Genomic DNA, 26,737 nt, shown 5'->3' on the forward strand with positions numbered 1-26,737 from the left:
TCTCAACATCCTGTCTTACCATTTCATCATTTTCATCCTGTAAAAATCCTATAGCATCTTTGACTTTTCTTTTAATTTTGACATATCCCCAAAATCCTTTATTATTGCTTTTGACTATTCTCTTGCATGTGTCAAACATGCAAGAGAATAGGAAATCGGGAAGGGCGCAAACTGTTTTGATACCATTGTATACACACAACTGAGTATTACTGCTTAGCAACCTCCACTGTTTTGACTGAAAACAAAGTTTTAAGTCCTGTTCACAAGGCAATGCGTTTGGGTTTTTTTGACCAGCAGGTCTGCACAAGTAATAGTCATATTATTAATCAGTAGCGTGTTAATTATTCCTTGCAGAATGTCCACTGCCGACGGAGTCAGAGGTTTGACTTACCGATTCCACAGCCCTGATGGCCGGTCTCCGTGTACATCCTGCTGCAGCAATGACCTGCTCATGTGGACATGTCACTCGCTGCAGCCAATAACAGTCCACCTGGCAGGAAAAGATTGCATGAAGATTGATGGTGATCTGGGCAGCATTGTTATTGCACAAATAAAGCAACAGTATTTACCTGCCCAGGTCTCAACTAATGCAGCAAACCACTCACAACCTACCAATTCACTGATGATTGCATGCTTAGTATTAAAACTGCAGACAGAAGAGGCTTGTATAGGGCGCTGGTCACTCACAGGTAGTGCACAGTGTCTGGCTTACAGCCTATTAGTGACACCCATACTATTAGGGTATGTTTGCACGTTCTGGAAACACTGCGGATTGGATGCTGTGTACAGCCGCAGCGTCCAGATGTTACAGCATAGTGGAGGGATTTTTATAAAATCCCATCTCCACTATGCGTTCAAAGACTCAGTTGGTAGACCTGCGTATACGCACATGCAGCGCGTCTTTCTAGACCGCATCATGTCTTTATCTTACGGAGACGCTGCGTACCCACAAGATAAATAATACAGTCTATGAATAGGATGCAGTGATTCTGCATGGTTCATTGAACACATGCAGAATCACCACGCGTACAAACGGGGGCAGCGCTGTGGGCGGAGCTGTGTCAGAAGTGCTGCCGTTTCCTGAACGTGGAAACATACCCTAAGGGGGGTGTGCATAGGCTGCGGATTTTGCAAAATCCGCTGGTAAATCCGCAGATCAAAAGACCTGCGGTTTATCTGTGGATTATCCTGCGGTTTGACACCTCTACAGTGGAGCAGGTGTGAAACCGCTGCGGATTCTGCACAAAGAAGTGACATGCTGTGATTTTGAAACCGTAGCAAATCTGCGTGGAAAAATCTGCACCGTGTGCACTGCGTTTTTTGTTTGCCATAGAATATAAAGATACTGTACACCGCAGCAAAAACTGCTGCGGATCAGCAGGGCCAAAACCGCTGCGGATCCACAGCATGTGCACACACCCTTAGATAACGCCTGCTGCCCAGCACTATTGAGTACACCACTTGAAGAAAGACACCCTAGTTGACAGGGCCAACAGGGGGGATCCTTCAGGGTTCTGCAGGGAAGGTGGCTTGTGAGCACCTGTTAAGAACAGTTACTGAAACGCCTCCTCCCCTGCCTGTGACACGCTGATATGATGCCCTGCAGTGCAGAATCATTGCAGAGTATCAGATCAGTGATATGTCAATGTAAAGATGATGTCCCATCCTGGGACAATGTAAAAAAGTTATTAAAGAGTGTAAAAATATTTTTTAAAAATGGCCAAATAAAGAGCAAAAAAAAATCCAATAAATATATTTATGCAATAAAACAAACAAGAAAACTATACACATTTGGTATCGCAGTGTCCCTAACTACACAACCTATTTAACCCCTTCAGCGAACACTAAAAGATCACTAAAAACGAGGCAAAAAACTTTATCATACCACCGAACAAAAGGTGTAATAAAACGTGATCAAAAAGACAAATGTAAATTAAATGGTATAGCAGAAAACATCATCTTGTCCTAAAAAAAAAAACAAGCAGCCTTAAAGCTCCATCAGTGGAAAAATAAGTTATAGCTGTCAGAATAAAGCAATGCAAAAATAATTTTTCCTATAAAATAGTTTGTGTAAAAGTTCCAAAATATTAAAAAGCGATATAAATGGGGTACCGTTGTAATTGTACTGACCCGAAGAATAAAGCTTCCTAATCAATTTTACCACACGCGGAACGGTATAAAAAATCTCCCAAAAATCGTAATACAAAGTGATCAAAGAATGTCATGTGCCCAAAAATGGAACCAATAAAAACGTCATCTCATCACATAAAAAAAGAAACTGTCATGTGACTGTTGGCTGAAATATGGAAAAATTATAGCTGTCTAAATATGGCGATGCAACAACCTACTCTAGTTTTTACAATAAAAAGTGCCTTTTAGTGTATAACAGCAGCCAAACATAAAAACCCGATATAAATCTGGTATCGCTGTAATCACACCGACCTGAAGAACAAAGTCACCTAATGATTTATACCGCACGAGGAACTGCCTAAAAAATAAAAACAATTCTTCACATGCTGTTGATTTGTTTATTCTGCCTGCCAAAGATCACTGTAGACTCAGCTCACATTTATCCTGTGCTCAAAACTGAGCCCTTACACTGGGGTTATCGTGTAAATCTCTGAAATGCACAATTCCGGCGGAACCCCCGGCTACAGATTCCTTATAAGGCAGATAGAGGCACTGTGTGTGGACGCCAAAGGACCTGTGATCCGGCAGTGTGCAGGCATGCATAAAAATGAGAAATGGAACAGAACAGCGAAATGGCTCCTAGCCTCTCAAAAGAAATTCAGCAAATTCCTTGCTCCCAAATCCAAATGCCTCCTCCTTTCTGTGCCACAGTGTGTCTAAACCACATTTAGCGGCCACGTTTGGCATTTCTGTAGTGATGAGAGAACCTGCCTAATTTACAGGAGTGTGTCTGCAGAAGCATGAGCTGGTCATAATGTGTCGGTCACTATAATGGCAGTTTGCAATTTTCACTAAGCAACATCAGCTACTGCCTCTTTCTGGAAAACACCCATGGAATAAAAATTGTCACTACACATGCAGAAAAATTCCCAAAGGGGTATAATTTACAAAATCAGGTAACTTGAGGGGGGATTCTGCTTTTATAGCTCTTAGGGGCTCTGTATATGGAGTCTGCAAACTATTCTAGGAATATCTGCGCTTCACATGGCAAATAGCGCTCCGGCTCTCCCGAGTCTCACCATATGGTCTTAGCAGTACTGTACAGCCCCATATATAGGGTATTTCTACATTCAGAAGAAATTGTGGGACAAATTTTGGTGCCATTTTTACCCACATTTCCCAGTATAAAAATGTAAAACTTGGGGCTAACACAGAATCTTGGTAGAAATGTAAATTATTTTTTCTTCACTGCCCAATGGGATAAAATCTGTGGTGTTAATTCATCTAAGCGTGTAGTAATCATATTAACTGAGAGGTGTAGTTTGTAAAATAGGGTCACTTATGGGGGGGGGGGGGGGGTTCTGATGTTCTGGCACCTCAGGGGCTCTGCCACCGTATTATGGTGCTCCTCCCTTCTGAGCATTGCACTGTGCCTCAAAAGTAGTTTTTGACCACATATGGGGTATAGACATACTCGGGAGAAGTTGCACAGCAAAGTTTGTTGTCCAGGTTCTCCTGTTACCCTTGTGAAAATGCAAAATTTGGGGCTAAAAAAAGTTTTTGTAGGAATTTTTTTTTTAAAATTTCATGGCTCAACATTATAAACTTCTGTGAAGCTCCTGGGGGTTGATGGTGCTCACCACACAACTAAATAAGTTCCCTGAGGGGTGTAGTTTCCAAAATGGTGTAACTTGTGGGGGGGTTTCCACTGTTTAGGCACATCAGGGGCTCTGCAAATGTGACATGAATTATTCCAGCAAATTTTCCTTTCCAAGCCCTGTCGTGCACCCAAACGGTAGACTTCCTCCACATATTGCATACCGGCCTACTCAGGAGAAAATGGACCATACAATTTGTTGTGCAATTTCTCCTATTAGCCTTTGTGAAAGTTTAAAAAAAAAAAAAAAAAAAAGATTGGGTCTAAAGGAAAATTTTTGTGGAAAAAAGATAAATGTTTATTTTTTTTCTTCCACAATCCATTAATTCCTGTGAAACGTCTGAAGGGTTAATAAACTTCTTGAATGTGGTTTTGCGCACCTTGAGGGGTGAAGTTTTTAGAATGGTGTCACTGTTTGGTATTTTCTGTCATATTGCCCCCCCCCTCCCAACTCACTCCAAATGTGAGGTGGTCTCTAAAAAGAATGGTGTTGTAAAAATAAGAAATCGCTGGTCAACCTTTAACCCTTATAACGTCCTAACAAAAAAAATTGTTTCCAAAATTGTGGTGATGTAAAGTAGACATGTGGGAAATGTTACTTATTAAGTACTAGCTGAAGAGCCTGGCGTTGCCTGGGCATAGGAACCAACTGTGGTTAGTTATAACAAATTAGAATGATTATATAGCACATAAAAACATTTCACATCATATATTCAACACTACAGAAATGCAACACAAATTATCTAAACGATTACCCAAGTATTGATGGTATTTTATTTTCAACTCATTCAAGATTTTTGGTTTTTCCTTTCGGTGCAAAGATGAACAGATTTTTGGCAGTTCCAACTCTTGAACAGACCACGTAAAGTTGACCATGAGTAAAGCATGGAGATTGGAAATCGATCCCTACTACTTTCAAGGACTGTTCTTGAGCATTGTTAATGGACATTGCAAATAGCAGTTGAACTGGAAACTGGAGGCGTTTAAAATAAAAAAACAAATCAGATGGAATGAGTGGAATTCTTGGAATGAAAATGTCCTCTCCTTTGGCACATCCTGTTTCTGAGCTGTGTATCTAACCCTATCCTGTGTGATAATGTCTGCTGAGCTGTGTATCTAATCCTCTCCTGTGTGATACTTTCTGCTGAGCTGTGTATCTAATCCTATCATGTGTTACTGACTGCTCAGCCGTGTATGTAATCCTATCCTGTGTGATACTGACTGCTGAGCCGTGTATCTAATCCTATCCTGTGTGACACGGACTGCAGAGCCGTGTATCTAATCCTATCCTGTGATACCGACTGCAGAGCCGTGTATCTAACCCTTTCCTGTGTGATTCTGTCTGCTGAGCCGTGTATCTAATACTATTGTGTGATACTGTGTGCTGAGCTGTGTATCTAACCCTATCCTGTGTGATACTGTCTGCTGAGCCGTGTATCTAATCCTTTTCTGTGTGATACTGTCTGCTGAGCCGTGTATCTAATACTATTCTGTGTGATACTGTCTGCTGAGCAGTGTATTCCTATCCTGTGTGATACTGTCTGCTGAGCTGTGTATCTAATCCTCTCCTGTGTGATACTGACTGCTGAGTCGTGTATCTAATCCTATCCTGTGTGATACTGGGCTCCCCCTGCAGTCTGTGCCAGAGGGTGGTCTGTGTTTTGGCACGGTAATAAATTGTGTTATTTCCAACTTTACAGAAGGATAACACCATAGAAATGATAAGAATAATAGGCCAAATTGTCTGGTGAATTGGAACGCGTGGGTTTAAAATTTCGCCTCACAACATAGCCTATGATGCTCTCGGGGTCCAGAAGTGTGACTGTGCAAAATTTTGTGGCTGTAACTGCGACGGTGCAGATGCCAATCCCGGACATACACACATACAAACATATACACACACACACACATTGAGCTTTATATATTAGACTAGCTGAAGAGCCCGGCGTTGCCTGGGCATAGTAACCAACTGTGGTTAGTTATAACAAATTATAATGATTATATTACACATAAAAACATTTCACATCATATATTCAACACTACAGATTTGCAACACAAATTATCTAAACGATTACCCATGTATTGATGATTTATTTTCAACTCATTCTTGGCAGTTCCAACTCTTGAACAGACCACGTAAAGTTGACCATGAGTAAAGCATGGAGATTGCAAATAGATACTTACTACTTTCAAGGACTGTCCCTGAGCATTGTTAATGGACATTGCAAATAGCAGTTGAACTGGAAACTGGAGGCGTTTAAAGTCAAAAAACAAATCGGATGGAATGAGTGGAATTCTTGGAATGAAAATGTCCTCTGCTTTGGCACATCCTGTTTCTGAGCTGTGTATCTAACTCTATCCTGTGTGATAATGTCTGCTGGTCTGTGTACCTAATCCTCTCCTGTGTGATACTGACTGCAGAGCCATGTATCTAATCATGTTCTGTGTGATACTGTCTGCTGAGCTGTGTATCTAATACTAATCTGTGTGATACTGTGTGCTGAGCTGTGTATCTAATCCTATCCTGTGTGATACTGACTGCAGAGCCATGTATCTAATCATGTTCTGTGTGATACGGTCTGCTGAGCTGTGTATCTAATACTAATCTGTGTGATACTGTGTGCTGAGCTATGTACCTAATCCTATTCTGTGTGATACTGACTGCTGAGCCGTGTATCTAATCCTATCCTGTGTGATACTGACTGCTGAGCCGTGTATCTAATCCTATCCTGTGTGATACTGACTGCTGAGCTGTGTATCTAATCCTATCCTGTGTGATACTGACTGCAGAGCCGTGTATCTAATCATGTTCTGTGTGATACTGTCTGCTGAGCTGTGTATCTAATACTAATCTGTGTGATACTGTGTGCTGAGCTATGTACCTAATCCTATTCTGTGTGATACTGCTGAGCCGTGTATCTAATCCTCTCCTGTGTGATACTTTCTGCTGAGCTGTGTATCTAATCCTATCCTGTGTGATACTGACTGCAGAGCCATGTATCTAATCATGTTCTGTGTGATACGGTCTGCTGAGCTGTGTATCTAATACTAATCTGTGTGATACTGTGTGCTGAGCTATGTACCTAATCCTATTCTGTGTGATACTGACTGCTGAGCCGTGTATCTAATCCTATCCTGTGTGATACTGACTGGTGAGCTGTGTATCTAATCCTATCCTGTGTGATACTGACTGCTGAGCCATGTGTCTAAAGCCCCCGTCACACATAGCGATCTCGCTAACGAGATCGCTGCTGAGTCACAATTTTTGTGACGCAACAGCGATCTCACCAGCGAGATCACTGTGTGTGACACTGACCAGCGACCGGCCCCCCTGTCGGTTATCGCTGATTGTCCTGGAATGGCCAGGACATTTTTTTTTTATCGCTGGTCTCCCGCTGGCCAGCACGCATCGCTGCGTGTGACAGGCGGGAGACCAGCGATCAGCGCGCTGGTAACTAAGGTAAACGTCGTGTTTCTAAGCGGCGCACAGCGCTTAGAAACCTGATGTGTACCTTAGCTAGTGCGCTGGTGCGGGGAGCTGGTAACCAAGGTACACATCGGGTTTCTAAGTGCCGCGCACTGCTTAGAAACCCGATGTGTACCTTGGTTACCAGCTCCCTGCACCAGCGCGCTGGTAACTAAGGTACACAGTGGGTAACTAAGCGACGTGCGTTGCTTGTTACCCTCCTGGTGCTGATCGCTGGTGAAGCTGCCTGTTTGGCAGCTCACCAGCGATCATGTAGCGACACACCAGCGATCCTGACAAGTTAATATCGTTGTCGGGATCGCTGGTGCGTCGCTATGTGTGATGGGGCCCTAATCCTCTCCTGTGATACTGACTGCTGAGCCATGTGTCTAATCCTCTCCTGTGATACTCACTGCTGAGTCGTGTATCTATTCCTCTCCTGTGTGATACTGACTGCTGAGCTGTGTATCTAATCCTATCCTGTGTGATACTGGGCTCCCCCTGCAGTCTGTCAGAGGGTGGTCTGTGTTGGCACGGTAATAAATTATTTCCAGCTTTACAGAAGGACGATAACACCATAGAAATGATAAGAATAATAGGCCAAATTGTTTGGTGAATTGGAACGCGTGGGGTTAAAATTTCGCCTCACAACATAGCGTATGACGCTCTCGGGGTCCAGAAGTGTGACTGTGCAAAATTTTGTCACTGTAGCTGCGACGGTGCAGATGCCAATTCCAGGCCTATGACGCTCTCGGGGTCCAGACGTGTGACTGCAAAATTTTGTGGCTATAGCTGCGACTGTGCAGATGCCAATCCCGGACATACATACATACATACATACAGTACATACATACACACACATTCAGCTTTATATATTAGATTTTGTGACATGATTCTCTGATTTGAGAACAAAAATTAAGTTTGAAAATTGCCAAATTTCCGTGTGTTTTTTTTTTTTTTTTTTTTTTTTTTTTTTTCCCACACAAATAAACGCAAGTCATATTGAAGAAATTTTACCTCTAACATCAAGTACAATGTCACAAAAAAACATTCTCAGAATCCGTGGGACCTATGGAAGCGTTCCAGAGTTATAACCTCATAAAGGACAGTGGTCAGAATTGAAAAAATTGACTGGGTCAGGAAGGTGAAAACAGGCTGGGGGGGGGTTAAACCACTGGAAAATACCTTTTTAATATGTCAGTGGCATATTAATTAGGGTAGGTTTCCACGTTCAGGATTGCCGGCGATTTGGAAGCTGCAGAAACACCGGTCCGCCCAAAGCGCCGCCCCCCTTTCTACGCGCGGTGATTCCAGATGTGCTCATTGAACACATGCGGTATCACCGCATCGTATCCATAGACTGTGTAATTTATCTTGCATTGACGGAGCATCTACACAAGATAAGTAGACATGCTGCCATCTGAAAAGACGCTCCGCATGTCAGTAATTTTGGGTGTGTCACCCGCGTTCTTGCAAGCATAGTGGAGACGGGATTTCATAAAATCCCCTCCACTATGCTGTAACATCTGGACACTGTGGCTGTACGCAGCGTTCAATCTGCAGCAAATCCGGATGTAATCCTGAATGTGGAAACACACCCTTAGAAATATGAAATAAATAAGTGCCCCAAGATCTGTCGTTCTAACACACGGCCCAATATGAATAGTCTTGGTTACCTTACAGCTTGTGTGAAATCTTCACAAAATATATTAATGCCTCCACGTTGTTTGGTTTCTGTTCATAGCTGCCCTACAAGCCCTTAAACGCAAGAAGAGATATGAGAAACAGCTGGCGCAGATTGATGGGACGTTATCCACTATTGAGTTCCAGCGGGAAGCCTTAGAAAATGCCAACACGAACACTGAAGTCCTGAAGAACATGGGCTTTGCAGCTAAAGCCATGAAAGCAGCTCATGACAACATGTAAGTGACGTCACAATGATGGCGGCTTGTACAGATCCGAACCAATAATACGATGCACTGTGGTAGTCATAGATGGCAGACTGTTGACAGATGCTTTGGTTGCGTTCCATTCAAAAGTGTGTGTATTGCCATCTGTCAGCTAAATCACTCTACCTGCATACGGGCTTATATTGATTTTGTAGTACTGAGATGTTTGTAGCATTGTACACTTCAATTAGTAGCACTGTTGTTTCTGACCACCACTGTACTGTTAGGTGGGTGAGCTATGATGAGGATTGGCACCCTATGATCCAAGTAATTGCAGTGACTTTTAGAAGGCGTTGGCAAAGTCTTGTGGTGTGGTGAGGGCAGAGGCAGACTGACATTATGGCGCCATCTGTCGTCCTAGGGTCTGCAGGTGCCATGACTAATGAAAACAAGTGATCAGGGCTGAATATATTAAGGCTATGTGCACACGCTGTGGATTGGTCTGCAGATTTTTTTATCTGCGGAACCGCAGGTACAATGACCTGCGGACTGGCCTGCGGTTTATCATCTCTACAATGGAGGAGATGGTAAACCGCAGCAGAATCCGCAGAAAAGAAGTGACGTGTCATTTGTTTCTGCGGATTCAAAACCGCAGCTTTTCCGCAGTTAAAAATCCGCGGCATGTGCACAGAAAATTGTTAATCCCATAGGATAACATGCTACTGTACACTGTCTGCAGAACTGCTGCGGTCAAAACCGCAGCGGAACCGCAGCGTGTGCACATGGCCTTACTCTGATTAAGCCGTACACGAAACCTTTAACTTATACACAGACTCTCATTGGTGAGTTGTATGAAATGCTTAGAAAAGCCCAAACTATTGCCTAAACCTGTGTAAATGTGTATGTAGAGTAAAACATGCACATGTGAATGTAGTGTAGCTCTGGTCCTCTTTTGGGTCACCTGACGGCTATTCCTACCTGCCGTATCACACTGGGGCTTATGTCCGAGCCTGAAGTGGCTTTTACAATGCAAGTCCATGGAACTTCAGAATAAGGCTCCATAGACTTACATTGTAAAAGAGACACACAGACCCCAGTGTGAGTTGGCAAGCCAGAATAGAAGTCATATGACCCAGAAGAGGTTCGGAGCGTCACCGGACACCTGCAACGATAGAAGTGTCGGGTGGTTGTATTACTGCACTTATAATACACTACACGTACAATTACACAGGCTTAGGCAATGAAAAGTTTGGTAGGAAGGCTTCTTTAACCCCTTAACGACCGCTTATACGCCTTTTAAAGGTGTCAGTTAAGGGAACTTATTCCTCAGCGTCACTTTTTAATGGCGCTCAGAAATAAGGTTATAGCGCCCCCCCAGTGTTGGAAATTCTCTGGGGTCTCAGCTACCGGGGGTAGCTGAGACCCCGTAGAACATGGTTCGGTTTTTACCGACCTCAGTGTTGCAATCAACGTTATTCACAGAATAACGGCGACCGCAAAAAAAAAAAAGGTCTAATTTCCCGTTTAATTTTTATCTCCTCAGATATTATCTAGCACATAAGAGGATAGACAATAGGGGTCCCCAGAACCCTCCCAGTATCTCAGGTGTCCCTGACCCTCCTGCATCCCCCGGTCCTGTTCCCTGGCCATCCGTGTCGTCTTCTGGGAAAAAATGGTGGGCGCATGTACAGTGCGCCTGCTGAGATCTGCTGGCTGGCACCCGGCAACAATAGATTTCTCACATTGGTTTATTTTGATCAATGTGATAGACCCTATCACAGTGATCAAAATAAAAAAATAGTAAATCAAGCATCCCTTTATCACCCCTTTAGGTAAAAATAATAAAATAAGAAAAGTATTTTTTTTTTTTTCCGTTAGGGTTATGGTTGGGATTATAGTTGGGATCATACCTAGGCTATGTGTTGGGTTAGGTTGGGGACAGGGTTCGGCTAGAGCTAGGGTTGGAGTTAGGGCTGTGCTAGGGTTGAAGTTAAAATTGGGGGGGTTTTCCACTGTTTAGGTACATCAGGGGGTCTTCAAATGCGACATAGCATCTGCCATTGAGTCCAGCCAATTTTGCGTTCAAAGAGTCAAACTGTGCTCCCTCCCTTCTGAGCCCTGCCATACACCCAAAGATTGGCTCCCCCCCCCCCACATACTGAGTATTGGCGTACTCAGGAGAAATTGCACAACTAATTTTGTGGTCCATTTTCTCCTGATACCCTTATGAAAATAAAAACATTTGGGTCTAATGTAAATTTTTTGTGAAAAAAGTAAAATGTTCGTTTTTTTTCCCTCCACATTAGTTTTCGTGAAGCACCTGAAGGGTTAATAAACTTATTGAATTTGGTTTTGAGCACCTTGAGGGGGGGGTGCAGTTTTTAGAATTGCGTCGCTTTTGGGTATTTTTTTGGCAAATTGACCCCCAAACTTGCTTCAAATGAGATGTGATCCCTAAAAAATGGTTTTGTAAATTTTGTTTGAAAAATGAGAAATCGCTGGTCAACTTTTAACCTTTATAACGTCCTAACAAAAAAAAAAAAAAAAAATTGTTTCCAAAATGGTGCTGCTGTAAAGTAGGCATGTGGGAAATGTTAACTATTTTGTGCGATATGACAGTGTGATTAGTTTTTTTTCATATACGCAAATCATATTGAACAAATTTTACCACTAACATGAAGTGCAATATGTCATGAAAAAACAGTGGGATCGCAGAGCTATAATCTCATAGTGATCGGAATTGTAAAAATTGGCTTGGTCATTAACCCCTTTCCGACCCTGCTTTGAGGTGTGCTCCGGCGGTGAGCCCACCTCAAAGCCGCGACATGTCAGCTGTTATAATCAGCTGACGTGCTCGCAATAGGCGCGAGCCGAATCGCGAAACGCCCGCGCCTATTATCTAGTTAAATCCTGCTGTCAAACGCCGACAGCGGGCATTTAACTACCGCTTCCGGTCGCCAGTTTGGAAATGAGTGCATCGCAGACCCCCGTCACGTGATGACGGCAGGTCAGTTTTAGCATTTAGTGAACCTAGCAAAAAAGCCAAGGAAAACACAACTGTGGGATTGCACCCTTTTTGCAATTTGACCACACTTGGAATTTTTTTCCCGTTTTCGAGTACACAACATGGTGAAACCAGTGGTGTCGTTCAAAAGAAAAACACGTCCCGCAAAAAATAAGCCCTCATATGGTCATATTGACAGAAAAATAAAAAAGTTATGGCTCTGGAAAGAAGGGGAGCGAAAATCGAAAAAAGCTCCGGTCATTGAAGGGTACCAAATTGGCTCTGTCACTAAGGGGTTAAGCAGTCTACACCATTGTGGACACTTGAAGAAGCACTCCTCCCATCAGTTTTTATCCTCCTAGTATATTGTAGTCATCATATTATCTAACACTGTGTACTTAAAATTTCTCATTAATTATTCTCTTTTTCCATTAAGTCTGTGACTTAATATTAACAACTAGTTGAATGCTGCTAAGCTTTTATGCGGAAACGGGGAGGTCTCTTTCCAGAGATAAGTCCTCATCGAAACTACAAATCTACATCACTGGAAAAGACCCTGGCAGGGGGAGGAGTGGTCCAACAGGGTCAGGAGTTGAAGAGGGGAATCGCTCATGCAAAGAAAATTGACCTCCTGTTTCTACATAGAGCTTAGAAGGATTCAGCTTGTCAGTCTTTAATCACGTGATGTCATAGATCTAATGGAAAAGAGAAGAATTAACTGGAGAGAAGGAGAAAATGAGCAATTGTAAGTACACAGTGCTAAATAATATGGTGTTTGCAATATATTAAGAGGATAAAACTGATAGGCAGTGCTTCAAGTGTATATGTTACTGCAAAGGACGGGTTCCTTGCTCGATTATTGGAGGGTTGGGAAGATGCGCAGGAATCAGCAAATCACCACGGGTGCAGAGAAGATCGACCAAGGTTATTAGGGAACTAGGGGGTCTGCAATACCAAGACAGGTTATTACATTTGGGGTTATTTAGTTTGGAGAATCGAAGGCTTAGGGGTGATCTTATTACAATGTATAAATATATGCGGGGACAATACCAAGAGCTTTCTAATGATCTTTTTACTCTTAGACCTGTGACGAGGACAAGGGGGCATCCTCTACGTCTGGAGGAAAGAAGGTTTAAGCATACTCACAGACGCGGATTCTTTACTGTAAGAGCAGTGAGACTATGGAACTCTCTGCCATATGACGTTGTAATGAGTGATTCCCTACTAAAATTTAAGAAGGGACTGGATGCCTTTCTTGAAAAGTATAATATTACAGGGTATATACACTAGTTTCCTTAATATTGCGTTGATCCAGGGAGCTAGTCTGATTGCCGTATGTGGAGTCGGGAAGGAATTTTTTTCCCCAATGTGAAGCTTACTGATTGCCACATGGGGTTTTTTGCCTTCCTCTGGATCAACAGTTAGGGCAAGTTAGGATAGGATATGGGTTGAACTAGATGGACTTAAAGTCTTCCTTCAACCTTAATAACTATGTTACTATGTTAATTTCAAAAAGGCTTCTCCATAATTATTTGTGTAGAGCTCTTGTTGTATCTGCTGCTGCTCACTTTTCTTTTTTTTATTCCAGGGATATTGATAAAGTTGATGAACTCATGCAAGACATTGCTGACCAGCAGGAGTTGGCTGAGGAAATCTCAGAAGCAATCTCTAAACCTGTTGGCTTTGGCGACGAGTTTGATGAAGTAAGTAGCAGAACTCCTCTACTGCCTCACTTGCATGTCTTGCACTTCTCCATAAGGTGCACCAGTTACCGTTGGGAGTAAACATGACGTGAGTGACAATAGATAAATTATTGTGCAGAGTAACCACCACTACTTCAGCCACGACTCTGAACATGGTGGTTGTCCTGATGGCTGTAACATTGAGCACAGGAAAGAATCGGACCTCTCCAATGTTGAGACCTCAGTTTTATCCTGCATAGACCCTGCACTTGTGAATGTCTAGTTTGCTCGTAGTATGATGCCCAGCAAACGACCGAGCTTCAAAATCACATTGTTTTTTTACGGTTAGGCACAGCTATTCCACGTGATGTTTTCACTGGTTAAACGTACAAGCCGTTAGTTCAAAACTGCTCGAGAGTTGTCACTTGTGGGCTCTGCAGCAGCTTGTTCAAAGCCATGCTCACCAATTTTAGCAGAGTTTTCTTTTCACATATGAAAAGTAAAATTGAGTGGCGATACTGTTTTCTGTTTGTCCTTGGGTCATGTCCGTTTTGTGTAGCAAATAGGATTAGTGGCCGTGTGGTTTCGGAGCAATGACTATTTTTAGCAGATTTTGCTGGGTCCTCTTAATTACCACAATTCTGAGCTAAACACTCTGCTGACTGCATGGAGATTACAGGAACAAGGTAAATCAGGGCTGACTGTGAAGTAGTCGTCAGGCCTCCTGTGACGCTCTGAGCACACTGCCCCAGCAAAGTCACTTAGGCTGCAGCCATTTGCCATGTCCAATTTGTAAAGCGAGGAGAACCCTGAATAACCACACACTGAGCAGAACCGCTGATCAGTAAATCTTAGCCTGTTTTAACATGCACATAGGGCTGTAATATTTATATGTACATCTGTATGTAGTCATGCGATGCTCCGTCTTATGCTAACCTATTTCTGTTCATTCCAGGATGAATTACTGGCTGAGTTGGAAGAGTTAGAACAGGAGGAACTAGACAAGAATCTTCTGGAGGTCCATGGCCCAGAAACTGTACCCCTTCCAAATGTGCCTGCTGCTAGTCTACCCGCAAAGCCTGGTGAGTGTATAGAGTAATAATTATTTTGTTCATGTCTAGCAGGGTGTGAGATCAGGTTCTATTCATCAGTGTTACCAGATCACTTGCCTGTTCAGACCTTCCATGCTGCTTTCTTATAATTACTTTTTCCCCTGTGTGAAAATGTCCAAACGCCCCCAGAGAATCTCTTAGCACCCCTTTTGGTTGAAGGGGAAAATTGCCTATAAATTTCAAAAGTCCATATCACCACAATGCTATAGAGACAAAAAAAACCCCAAAACATTTTAATCTGTCTCTTTTTACTGATAAACACAGTTTAATCCCTTTCTGATGTCAGGTGCGATAGTACGCTGACTTCGTACTCCCTCCCTTTGATGTGGGCTCCTGCGCTGAGACCACATCTTTCCTGGGGCATGTCAGCTGTTTTGAACAGGTGGTATGTGCCCGGAATAACCGCGGGTGGAATCGCGATCCACCTGCGGCTATTAACCCGTTAAATGCCACTGTCAAAAGTTGACAGAGGCATTTAACTCGCGCTTTCTGGCCATCGGGCCAGAAACCCGTCCACTGGTGACCCCTGTCACAGGAATGCGGGTCACCGGTTCATTGGCATGACAACCAGAGGTCTCCTGGAGACCTCTATGGTTATCAGTGCTGGCTTGCTGTGAGGGCCACCTGGTGGTCAATGCTCATAGCAAGTGAGCAAATCTGCTACATATAGGTGATCTGATCATCGCTTAGATGTAGCAGAGCCGATCGGGTTATGATAGCTTCTTGTCTCCAATTGAGACTATTGAAGCATTCCAAAAGTAAAAAAAAAAGTGTTTAAAAATATTTAAAAAATATAAAAGTTCAAATCACCCCCCTTTCGCCCCATTCAAAATCAAACAAAAAAAAAAAAATCACACACACACATTTGGTATTGCTGCGTTCAGAATCGCCCGATTTATCAATCAATTAAAAAAAAATTAACCTAATCGCTAAACTGCGTAGCAAGAAGAAGTCAAAACACCAGAATTAAGATTTAATAACGGGCAAAAGATCGTATCTACACCAATATGATATCAATAAAAACGTCAGCTCGAGATCATGAAAAATTGAGACGCTACGGGTATTGGAAAATGGCGCTTTTTTTTTTTTTTAAGCAAATTTTGGAATTTTTTTTTTCACCACTTAGTTAAAAAAATAATCCAGACATGTTTGGTGGTGTCTATGAACTCTGAATGACCTGGAGAATCCTAATGGCAGGTCAGTTTTAGCATTTGGTGAACCTAGCAAAAAAGCCAAACAAGTGTGGGATTGCACTTTTTTTTGCAATTTCACCGCATTTGGAATTTTTTTCCCCGTTTTCTAGTACATGACATGGTAAAACCAATGGTGTCGTTCAAAAGTACAACTCGTCCCGCAAAAAACAAGCCCTCACATGGCCATATTGACAGAAAAATAAAAAAGTTAAAGCTCTGAGATAAAGGGGAGCAAAAAACAAACGCAAAACGCTCCAGTCACAAAGGGGTTAAAGTCCAAAATATTATGAAGGTCTTGAAACTCCTTGCATTAGGACATGAATAACACGGCTCCGCAGTTGTGTGTGAGAGGAAGGGTGGGAGCATGATTCTTCCATGGTAGATGCCACTATGTTACACAGCCAGCATCTGTCTTTAATAGCAGCAGCCAGTTGCTATTAACCATTTAGATGCTGCTGACAAACCTTTGGCAGGTATTTATATAGAGCAATTACCAGTGCATGATCAAAGCATTGCATGCACCCCAAATTGGTATAAATAAAAGGTTCAGCTTGCCACTCCAAAAGCAAGACCTCTCACAATAGAATCAATGGAAAATAAGTATCTCAAGGTCACAAAGCAAAAAAAAATATATATATATATATTTTTTTTTTTTTTTTTACAAAATGTAGAATTTTTTTTCACTTAGAGAGAGAAAAGGTTTACGCAAAATTGGTTTGTCGTGATTGCACTGATCTAAACAATCATGTTCCCAGGTCATTTTCACCACACAATGAATCCTGTAAAAGCAAACCTCCAAAAACAATGACTGAATTTTTTTTTCCCTCAACATTTCATAACACTTGGTGCTTTTTCGCCCCATTTTCCAGTACATCATATGACAAAATAAGTGGTGCCACTCAGAACTATCACTTTTCTTGTCTGTTTAAGGAAATATAAGTGTTGTGGCTCTTGGAAGAAAGGTGGAGAAAAAAAAATCAAATGTGGAAAAATGAAGGGAAAAACCCCCCCGGTCATTAAAAGGTTAATCAAAAATATGCAACGTTCCTTCAGTTATTTATAGGTGAGCTGGAAAAAAGTGTCTCAACCCACCCCCCCCCCCAAAAAAAAAAAAAACACATTACTAGTACATTTCTGAACGTGCTCAGATTAATGCAGATGGATCTCCGCATCTTGTTCTGGAGCAGCATCTGGCATATTGGAACATGTCACTCCATGTCCTACCACTAGGGGGGCGGCTGTGGCGTTTCTTCTGGATTTGACTGTTTCCACTAAAGTGATGGCAGAAAATGAAAGACTGCCAGAGTAAAGGTCCACTCTCGTCTGCGCTTACAAAATCACTCACATTCTCAGCCAGAGAAGTTGGCAAGTGCACATTTTTTCTCTCGCCCAGCATCCGTATGCAATGCGTTTTTAACATAATCTTTCACATACTGTAATGCTCTGTGTAGCTTAAAGCTAGTTTGCCAAAGTAATAAAGCAGTTTTATATGAAGAGATGATAGAAAGATATTAGGTAGATAATAGATACAAATAAAATATAAACAATGAATGGAACACATAATGGGCATATGGAATGAATATTGATATTACCATACCAATAGTAAACATTTAATACACTGACTCTCACCCATCGCCCATGAATTGGACACTTGCAGGACAAACTTCAATAAGAAAAACAACCTCTAGAGATAGAAGCAGTCATATAGTCCAAAAAGTAGCAAAAAATAGAAAAATCTTTACAAATAGATCAAAGACATAGCAGGGTTAAAGAGTGTCAACCAAAGCCAGCATTCACACTAAGAGCTTATGGAACCACATGGGGATTCAAAGATTGTTGTGTCCGCAATAAGCACAAATAAAGAACAATGAGCTCATGAAACATCATTAGTCTAAATTAGCATACCAATATTGCTCATGTATAAGAAAATGAGCTCATAGGAATAATCGTTGGTCTGATGACACAGACAAATCAAACATAGAGATAAAGAAATGATAAAAGTAAATGATAAAGTACACATACCAGAATGAGAAGAATCCCGACCTCATGCGGTTCCCTGCCCACCCTGACGCGCGTATCGGAATGATTCCTTAGGGAAGGTCATTTAGATATTAGGTTAAATAAGGCTAAACACCCTTCGTGCCACATGAAAGGCACTAAAGCGTGCAAGCTGCTTATATTTAGGGGGCTTGTGACGACGTATATCTACAGGACATCTATCTATTTTGAGGGTTCTGCCTATGAAATTTTGTGGTTCCTTTTGAGATGTTCATGAGAAAATAAATGGATGGCATATGCCATGTCTGAGTGTCATCTGCTTTCTTTCTCGCAGCCATTGACTTGCATTGGCAAGTTTGCTGTCGTATGTGACCACTCGAAGAAAAACATGCACATGAACACTGCCTTATTGAATAACATTGGAACGAGTGCCATGCAATTTTTTTCTTTTCATCACATTGCACTCGGCATATTTGTACGCAGATGTGAGCGAACTCTAATCTATACAATGGCAGATAAAACTTTTTAGCATCTTTCACTGATGGGCCTAAAACAGATCTATCACTGGATTTGGCAATACAAACTGGGTACATAATTGACCTTAGACCTGGTGGGCCTGGTGTCATTAGTTTGAAAATCCATGTCAGAAAGGCTGTATATGGTAATACATGAAGGTTGCCCCATCTCCCCCAGCAAGCAGAAGGCTGGAGACAAGGGAATGGTTTTCTTCTGTGAAAAAAAAGAGGAAACCCATTCATTACAGTCGATGACCATGTTTCAGAGGCTAAAGAATTCTATCAAGTATATGTATCAAAAACTAATGGTTTATTTTTTTCATTTAACTTTTTAGCCAAGAAAAAGCAAGAGGAGGATGACGACGATATGCGAGAACTAGAAAATTGGGCAGCAGTGTAAAGTCTGGAGAAACCTTACAAGGTCCATTGACAGACTGATTACTTGTTGGCATTGGGTGTACATATATCTGGGCTGGAAGGGGGAGGGGTACAGAAAAGGGCTCGGTGTCTTTCTACACCCCGTCTTCTTTCTCTGCCGGGAGCCTGGAGCGTAAATTCACAAAAACAAAACTGAAAGCGGCTGCTGCTCATTTTTGGTCTGATTTGGACAGGTGACGACTTTTGTCCTTTTCATCTATCATGTTAAAGTCCAGCGTTTGGCTCAGCCTACGGATGCCAGACTGCCACTATCGATTCCTTGACGGTTGCTTCCCCTATCTGCTTGGCCTCACGTGCCTGTGCTGTCAATAAAACCCTGACTACATTACTTTCTTAGCTCTTGTCTCAAAAGCTTGGTATCCTTTTATAGCAATGTGCTGTTCAGTATACACCACAGGTTCCAGAGCCGCGGATGTCCCTATTCAGACTACTCACCGCTTCTACTTTTAGTCTGTACAATGGGTATCCTGTATTTAGTGATGCTGGCACAAGGTGGCGCTGTCCTCACTGTTTTATGTCCAGGCTCTAATGTGTACAGTAATGTCAGGCCGGGTGTTCAGGATAATGAATTAGATAGGTTGTAGTTGTTTCACCTCCTAGCTGCAGATGGAAGATGGATCGTCTGTCCACACGTCGTGTACGCTGGTTTTCATCCTTCACAATATCTTGTTTACAAGCGTCTCGGAGCCTTTCTTAAATCACCTCACACAACCATGTACTCTTCTCTGCCGGGAGGAACAGTAGATCACCGGCCAAGAAGAGAGAAATTAGGAACCAGAGCTAAAGAGGTATAATAATTTAATTTACAAGCTGTACTTCTTCACACCAGTAATGTTACTGTTCGTTCGGATGATATGTGCGCGTGTTTTCTTTTTTCCTTTTTAAATATTCAGTTGGAAATAATTTGCACTTTCTAATAAAAACAAAAAATCTCCTATATTCCCATCTTGTTTTTATGGAAGAATTGCCCCCCCCCTTTTTTTTTGCTTAGCAAAGTCACCCTTTTAATGATTGCAACATGGGATGAAGAGGCACCGCTCGGAAAGAAGTGTGTATACACATATACAGTGTATGGCTGCACAACTCTAGCTTTGTACATGGAGTGAATGTATTTTGAAATACTGTATGTTCCTGTTTATAACATTTCCAATTACTTTGAGATTGCATTCTCTCTGACTCATGACAGAAAATAAAATATATTTCGAAAAGTGATTGTGATTGATTTGTTCTCCGTTCTGTACAAAATGCTTTCCATTTTTGCACTACTCTTGATAAATCAGGAATCTGTGCTAGGGGCACTGTTGGCAGGGTCCTTACACTAGGCTACACTCGGAGGGACCATGTCAAATAGTCTTCTAAACATATGCAACGCTGTGCCTATTAAATTATTCCATCTGCTATTATTTTTTTTATATACAGTTGTTTTGAAAAGAATTGACGGCTATTTAAGGCAGTGAGTGCCCTTTATCTTGTGGATTTATTAACAATCTTGGGCCAAGATTTAAAGGGAACCTGTCAGGTCCCCCAGAACCAGCAGCAGTTGCCTGCCTATCTAAATACCCTGCCTAATAGTCCCTGTATTACATTACACACACAAACAGATCTTTATAACAAGTATTTCTAAAGTCCACTTATGATATGTAAATGAAATCTTTAGCGTCCCCAGACTCGTTGGCCCACTTAGCGTGTTATCACGCCCCTTTAAGTGTAAAAAAAAAAAAAACTGCTCCAGTTGCCACACCGGCTTGTCTTGCCACTGATCGACAGCTGCAACACATACAGGGATTGTCTATGAAACAAGCAATCCCTCCATGTATTGCGGCTGTCGAACAGCCACGAGACATGCAGGCCGGCGACTCAAGCATTTCTTTCTAGCTCGCTGAAAATACTCTGATAACACCTTATCTGAGTACGCTTGCTCATCACTAGTTAGGGCACAACCTAGTCTAGTTCAGATAACATGCTCTTTCATTGTGCTCATGATTGTCTAATATAAATCTGCATCGTATAACCTACTTCCCCACATTGTTTACTCTTGGCGGCCTCTTTATTGCTCAATAACATTGTGCTTTTTCAGTTCATTAAACTCACTGTAATCTTCATTAGTATTTTAATCACCACTAATTAAACAGCGTTGAGGCACTGAAAGCATTTTATGCTCTGACTCATTTTTGTTTAGCTTAAAAAAAAAAAAAAAAAAAAAAAAATGGTGCCCATGATGGAGAGCCTGTGTATTTTACATGCAGAAGCAGTACGGCACGGTCTTATACAGCCAGACCTGCATATGTCGTATTTCTAGCTATACAGTAAAAGTGTCTTTAAAGGAAATTTAAAAAAAATTATAATAGCACTAGTTTTGTTTCACCAATGTGAATAGATATACTATAATCACAAACTTGTCTTGATCCGTACAACAAAGTTTTTCTTTTAAAAAGCATAAAGGTGAATGGCGTAAGACAACTTGAAGATACGGTGTTGGAATTGACTTTTTTCTGTTTCAATGTGTTTATTGGTTTTACAAGAAGTGAAAACACACATTGAAAATCATAGCTATAGGAAATCTGTCAGAAGGATCTACCCTCCTAAGCCGTCTATATGGGCATGTTGGTCATAGGAAGCTGGATAATATATCTGGGATCCAATGTTTTATTACAGAGAAATCTACACTTTTCTTATGTAAATGAGCTGTCCAGGACTATGATCCAGACACTGATCTGCATGCGAATCTGCCTCCAGAAATTATTTTGAATGAAAGAGGGAGTGACCAATGAAAGACATGCAATGGCAGACAGTTCGCTTTCTCCTGATCCACAAGTCTCACACTGGTAATGTCCCCTTTTATTTATAATGATATCTAGAGGCAGATTCTTGTGCAGATCAGTGTCTGGGCCATAGCCCTGATCATTTACATATTCCAGAGAAATTCACATTTTTTCTTAGAAGACATTGGATTGCACATATCAAGGAACCAATTTTTATAACCATATAGACCGCTTAGGAAGAGGGGTTTATCCTACTAACAGATGCCTTTGTTAAAGGGAACCTGTCAGTGGGATTGTGCACAGTAACCTACAGACAATGTCAGGTTGGTGCCGTTATATTGATTACAATGATACCTTGGTGATATCTGTCTTGTGGTTGTTGTTTAATCTTTATTTTCAATAAACAACAACCACAAGACGGATTTCATTAACCAAGGTATCATTTTAATCAGTATAACGGCGCCGACCTGACAGTGTCTGTAGGTTACTATGCACAATCCTGCTGACAGCTCCCCTTTAAAGCCCTTATGATTTTAACCCCAGTTCAGACTGGGATTTAATACACACAGCTTAATCACTGGTCAACAGAAAAAAAAAAATCACAGGTAAGATGTCTGTTTTATGGAGTTTGATGTGCTGATTCCAAAAATATGCTTAGTTTTGCTCTATCACATAAAATTTCTGAGACAGAAGTATTTTTGTTATTACATTATTTCTGCATTTTCAATGTATGTGGTTTTTCCTATGTTATTCCCATTTCTTGTCTTAATTGTGAATTTTCTTACAGGGACAACATCAGTAAGTTTAGTGAGTTTTATGGGAAGTAGTATTGACAGTGCAGTCAACCAATGGCTGCTTCTCGGAAAGTCACGTTATGGGGAGGAGCTAACTTATGAGGCAGTAAGATTTGAGTCAGTCAGAAAAGGATGGTGATGGCAGCAAGGACTGGTATCATAGAATCATAGACTCTCACAGGAGACAGGCCTCTACAGGGATCTGAGCCCTGCCACAGGGAGATAGAAGGGAAGGCAGTGGACAGCCGCCATTGTGAGAGGATTTTCACTGCATTTCTGGGAGGGCAAGTCGCCTCAGATGGAAGAAAACAGCTCAGCCACTGAGGTGTAACTGAGTGAGCGTCTCCACAGTTTGTCCCAATCAAAACACTTGAAAAACGCATAGAAGAAGCATCCCATTCATTTTAAATGAATTCTGCACTTTTTGTGCACTTTGCGTTTTTTTCCGCGCAAAAAAAGCTTAGCGGTAAAAACCGCAGCATGCTTATTTTGCGGAAAAGTCAGCGTTTTTAGCTATTTTCTGAGTCAGAAGACGCGCGGGAAAAAAACGAATCAAAACGTGCGGTTTTTCCGCAAAAACCGCGTGGAAATAAAACGCGCATTTTCTGGGAAGGAGTCTGGTTTTGAAGCAGAAATTTTCTGCATAGCCTCAAATTAGTTCTAAATACAAGCTGCCTCTGTCATCTCTGGGGAAAAATATCTACAAATAGTCTGTCGGCTCATCACGTTTTTGTTTTTTTTTTTTTAGTTTGTCACCACTAGTGTTGAGCGATACCATCCGATACTGAGAAATATCGGATTGGATCGGACCGATACCCAGAAAGTATCCGGTATCGCCGATTCCGATACCGGAGGTCCCATGCTACAATGACAGTGATTGACACATTAGCCAATGATGGGACAGTAGTAGTCCCATCATCCGACTAATGTGTTGAATGTAAAAAAAAACAAACAAAAAAAACATACTACATTCATACAACATACGTACTATATACATACTTCATATATACTACATTCATACAACATACATACTACATATATACTACATTCATACAACATACATACAGTGGGGAAAAAAAGTATTTAGTCAGTCAGCAATAGTGCAAGTTCCAACACTTAAAAAGATGAGAGGCGTCTGTAATTTACATCATAGGTAGACCTCAACTATGGGAGACAAACTGAGAAAAAAAAATCCAGAAAATCACATTGTCTGTTTTTTTTTTTTCATTTTATTTGCATATTATGGTGGAAAATAAGTATTTGGTCAGAAACAAAATTTCATCTCAATACTTTGTGATATATCCTTTGTTGGCAATGACAGAGGTCAAACGTTTTCTGTAAGTCTTCACAAGGTTGCCACACACTGTTGTTGGTATGTTGGCCCATTCCTCCATGCAGATCTCCTCTAGAGCAGTGATGTTTTTGGCTTTTCGCTTGGCAACACGGACTTTCAACTCCCTCCAAAGGTTTTCTATAGGGTTGAGATCTGGAGACTGGCTAGGCCACTCCAGGACCTTGAAATGCTTCTTACGAAGCCACTCCTTCGTTGCCCTGGCGGTGTGCTTTGGATCATTGTCATGTTGAAAGACCCAGCCACGTTTCATCTTCAATGCCCTTGCTGATGGAAGGAGGTTTGCACTCAAAATCTCACGATACATGGCCCCATTCATTCTTTCATGTACCCGGATCAGTCTTCCTGGCCCCTTTGCAGAGAAACAGCCCCAAAGCATGATGTTTCCACCACCATGCTTTACAGTAGGTATGGTGTTTGATGGATGTAACTCAGTATTCTTTTTCCTCCAAACACGACAAGTTGTGTTTCTACCAAACAGTTCCAGTTTGGTTTCATCAGACCATAGGACATTCTCCCAAAACTCCTCTGGATCATCCAAATGCTCTCTAGCAAACTTCAGACGGGCCCGGACATGTACAGGCTTAAGCAGTGGGACACGTCTGGCACTGCAGGATCTGAGTCCATGGTGGCGTAGTGTGTTACTTATGGTAGGCCTTGTTACATTGGTCCCAGCTCTCTGCAGTTCATTCACTAGGTCCCCCCGCGTGGTTCTGGGATTTTTGCTCACCGTTCTTGTGATCATTCTGACCCCACGGGGTGGGATTTTGCGTGGAGCACCAGATCGAGGGAGATTATCAGTGGTCTTGTATGTCTTCCATTTTCTAATTATTGCTCCCACAGTTGATTTCTTCACTACAAGCTGGTTGGCTATTGCAGATTCAGTCTTCCCAGCCTGGTGCAGGGCTACAATTTTGTTTCTGGTGTCCTTTGACAGCTCTTTGGTCTTCACCATAGTGGAGTTTGGAGTCAGACTGTTTGAGGGTGTGCACAGGTGTCTTTTTATACTGATAACAAGTTTAAACAGGTGCCATTACTACAGGTAATGAGTGGAGGAAAGAGGAGACTCTTAAAGAAGAAGTTACAGGTCTGTGAGAGCCAGAAATCTTGATTGCTTGTTTCTGACCAAATACTTATTTTCCACCATAATATGCAAATAAAATGAAAAAAAACCAGACAATGTGATTTTCTGGATTTTTTTTTTCTCAGTTTGTCTCCCATAGTTGAGGTCTACCTATGATGTAAATTACAGACGCCTCTCATCTTTTTAAGTGGTGGAACTTGCACTATTGCTGACTGACTAAATACTTTTTTCCTCTTCGCCACGACAGCACCCACTGAGAGAGGGGATCCGCCCCAGGAACAGGAAACCTACAGAGAGATAAATGGGGTGGTCCCCCTCGCTCCCTCAGTTTGGTTTCCTGTTCCTAGGAAGGAACCCGCAGAAGAGGATACCTGGTCTGGTAGCCGCCTGCCTGCATAATATGAGCAGCAGGGGCCCCAGGACCGGAGGCAGCGTCGGGCGGAGAGGTGCATTCCCCCCCCCCCCCCAGAGCTGGCGTAATGCAGGTGAGGCTGGAGGCGAAAGTGGTGCCAAAGCTCACTGGGGTGATGGCTATAACCCCCCCCCCCCCCCGGGGTTGGACGCATTACAAACTCCATCGGGCGTACTGAGGCCGGGACCCCCCCCCCCCCAGAGTGGCAGAAGGTGCGCTGTGTGCTGAGCGGCGCTGCTGGGAGTCATACCTGCGGCAGGAGAAGGTCCCAGTGCGTGGAGGGGGGCGCAGACGCGCGGTGTCGCCGGCCGCATCATTTACGGTGACCCAGCGCTCCAGGAAGAGGCAACCCGGAAGTGGAGGAGAACTTCCGGGATTAGGCTGAAGGCAGAGACCGCGGGACAACGCCCGCGCATGCGCAGTAGGGAGAGAGAGAGAGAAAAAAAAAAAAAAAAAAAAAGAGGAGCAAAAGGCTTTAAAAGGAAGCCACAGACAGCGCTAGTGCGCAGTCATGTCGTCGTTAGATGACTCAGCTTCGCTCCCATTAGGTCAGCTAGTGGTATCCCCACTTGGCAGTAGAGAGAGCTGTGCTACGAGGAAAACCAATAGCACCAGAAGAAGCGGCACCTCTAGGAAGGAATCCATTGGGCCTTCCAGGCAAGACGAGCCGTTAGAGAAGAAACGTAAGGAAAAGAAGTCGTCCCATGCCTCGCCTCAGCCTGGGTCCCGGACACCGCAGCCGGTAGTTGCTGACGAAATTCACGGGTGAGTGTTTTTTGGTCAGGTTAGATAATTGATAGCCTTCTCTTTCTGGTCCATACCCCTTTTTAGGCTAAAAGAACGGAGAAGGCGAAACATAGAGAGTGTGCCTTATGTTCACAGCCCCTCCCGGATGGCCACCCAAAGAGATTATGCCAATCATGTGTTGAGGCCTTGCAGGAGGAATCCTCACGAAAGAAGGAGGATATCCGGGCAATGATAAGAGAGGAACTACGGGCCTTAGGCGGTTCCAGTAGTCTAGGGGGTCACTCCTCCATGAGAGAAATACGTTCACCTAAAGGAGGAGTCTCGCTGGCGTCCAGGTCGCCGTCAGATACCGGAGAACTAGATTCCGATAAGTCCCAGGAATACCTTTCCTCAGAGGACGAGGATCAGACGTGTTTCCCCACGGACAGTGTCAGTAATCTTGTGAAGTCTGTCCGAAATACCATGGGGTTGCTGGAGAGTAAGGACCCCAAGACCCCTCAGGA

The 26,737-nt window shown here is 42.5% G+C and overlaps 1 protein-coding gene across 1 annotated transcript in view; it reads left to right on the forward strand.

Annotated features, from left to right (window-relative positions):
- The window catches only part of CHMP4B (charged multivesicular body protein 4B), a 35,049-nt gene extending 14,753 nt beyond the window's left edge, over window positions 1–20,296 (forward strand). The window contains exons 2-5 of the mRNA XM_073555401.1: window positions 8,998–9,175; window positions 13,735–13,849; window positions 14,784–14,910; window positions 18,982–20,296. Coding sequence (XP_073411502.1) covers window positions 8,998–9,175; window positions 13,735–13,849; window positions 14,784–14,910; window positions 18,982–19,046 — 485 coding nt within the window. The 3' untranslated portion in view covers window positions 19,047–20,296. The remainder of the gene's footprint in view (window positions 1–8,997; window positions 9,176–13,734; window positions 13,850–14,783; window positions 14,911–18,981) is intronic.
- Window positions 20,297–26,737: the final 6,441 nt, after the last annotated feature.

Source organism: Dendrobates tinctorius, unplaced genomic scaffold (assembly GCF_039654945.1).
Source record: "Dendrobates tinctorius isolate UK_male_01 unplaced genomic scaffold, ASM3965494v1 ptg000223l, whole genome shotgun sequence".
Lineage (NCBI taxonomy): Eukaryota > Metazoa > Chordata > Amphibia > Anura > Dendrobatidae > Dendrobates > Dendrobates tinctorius.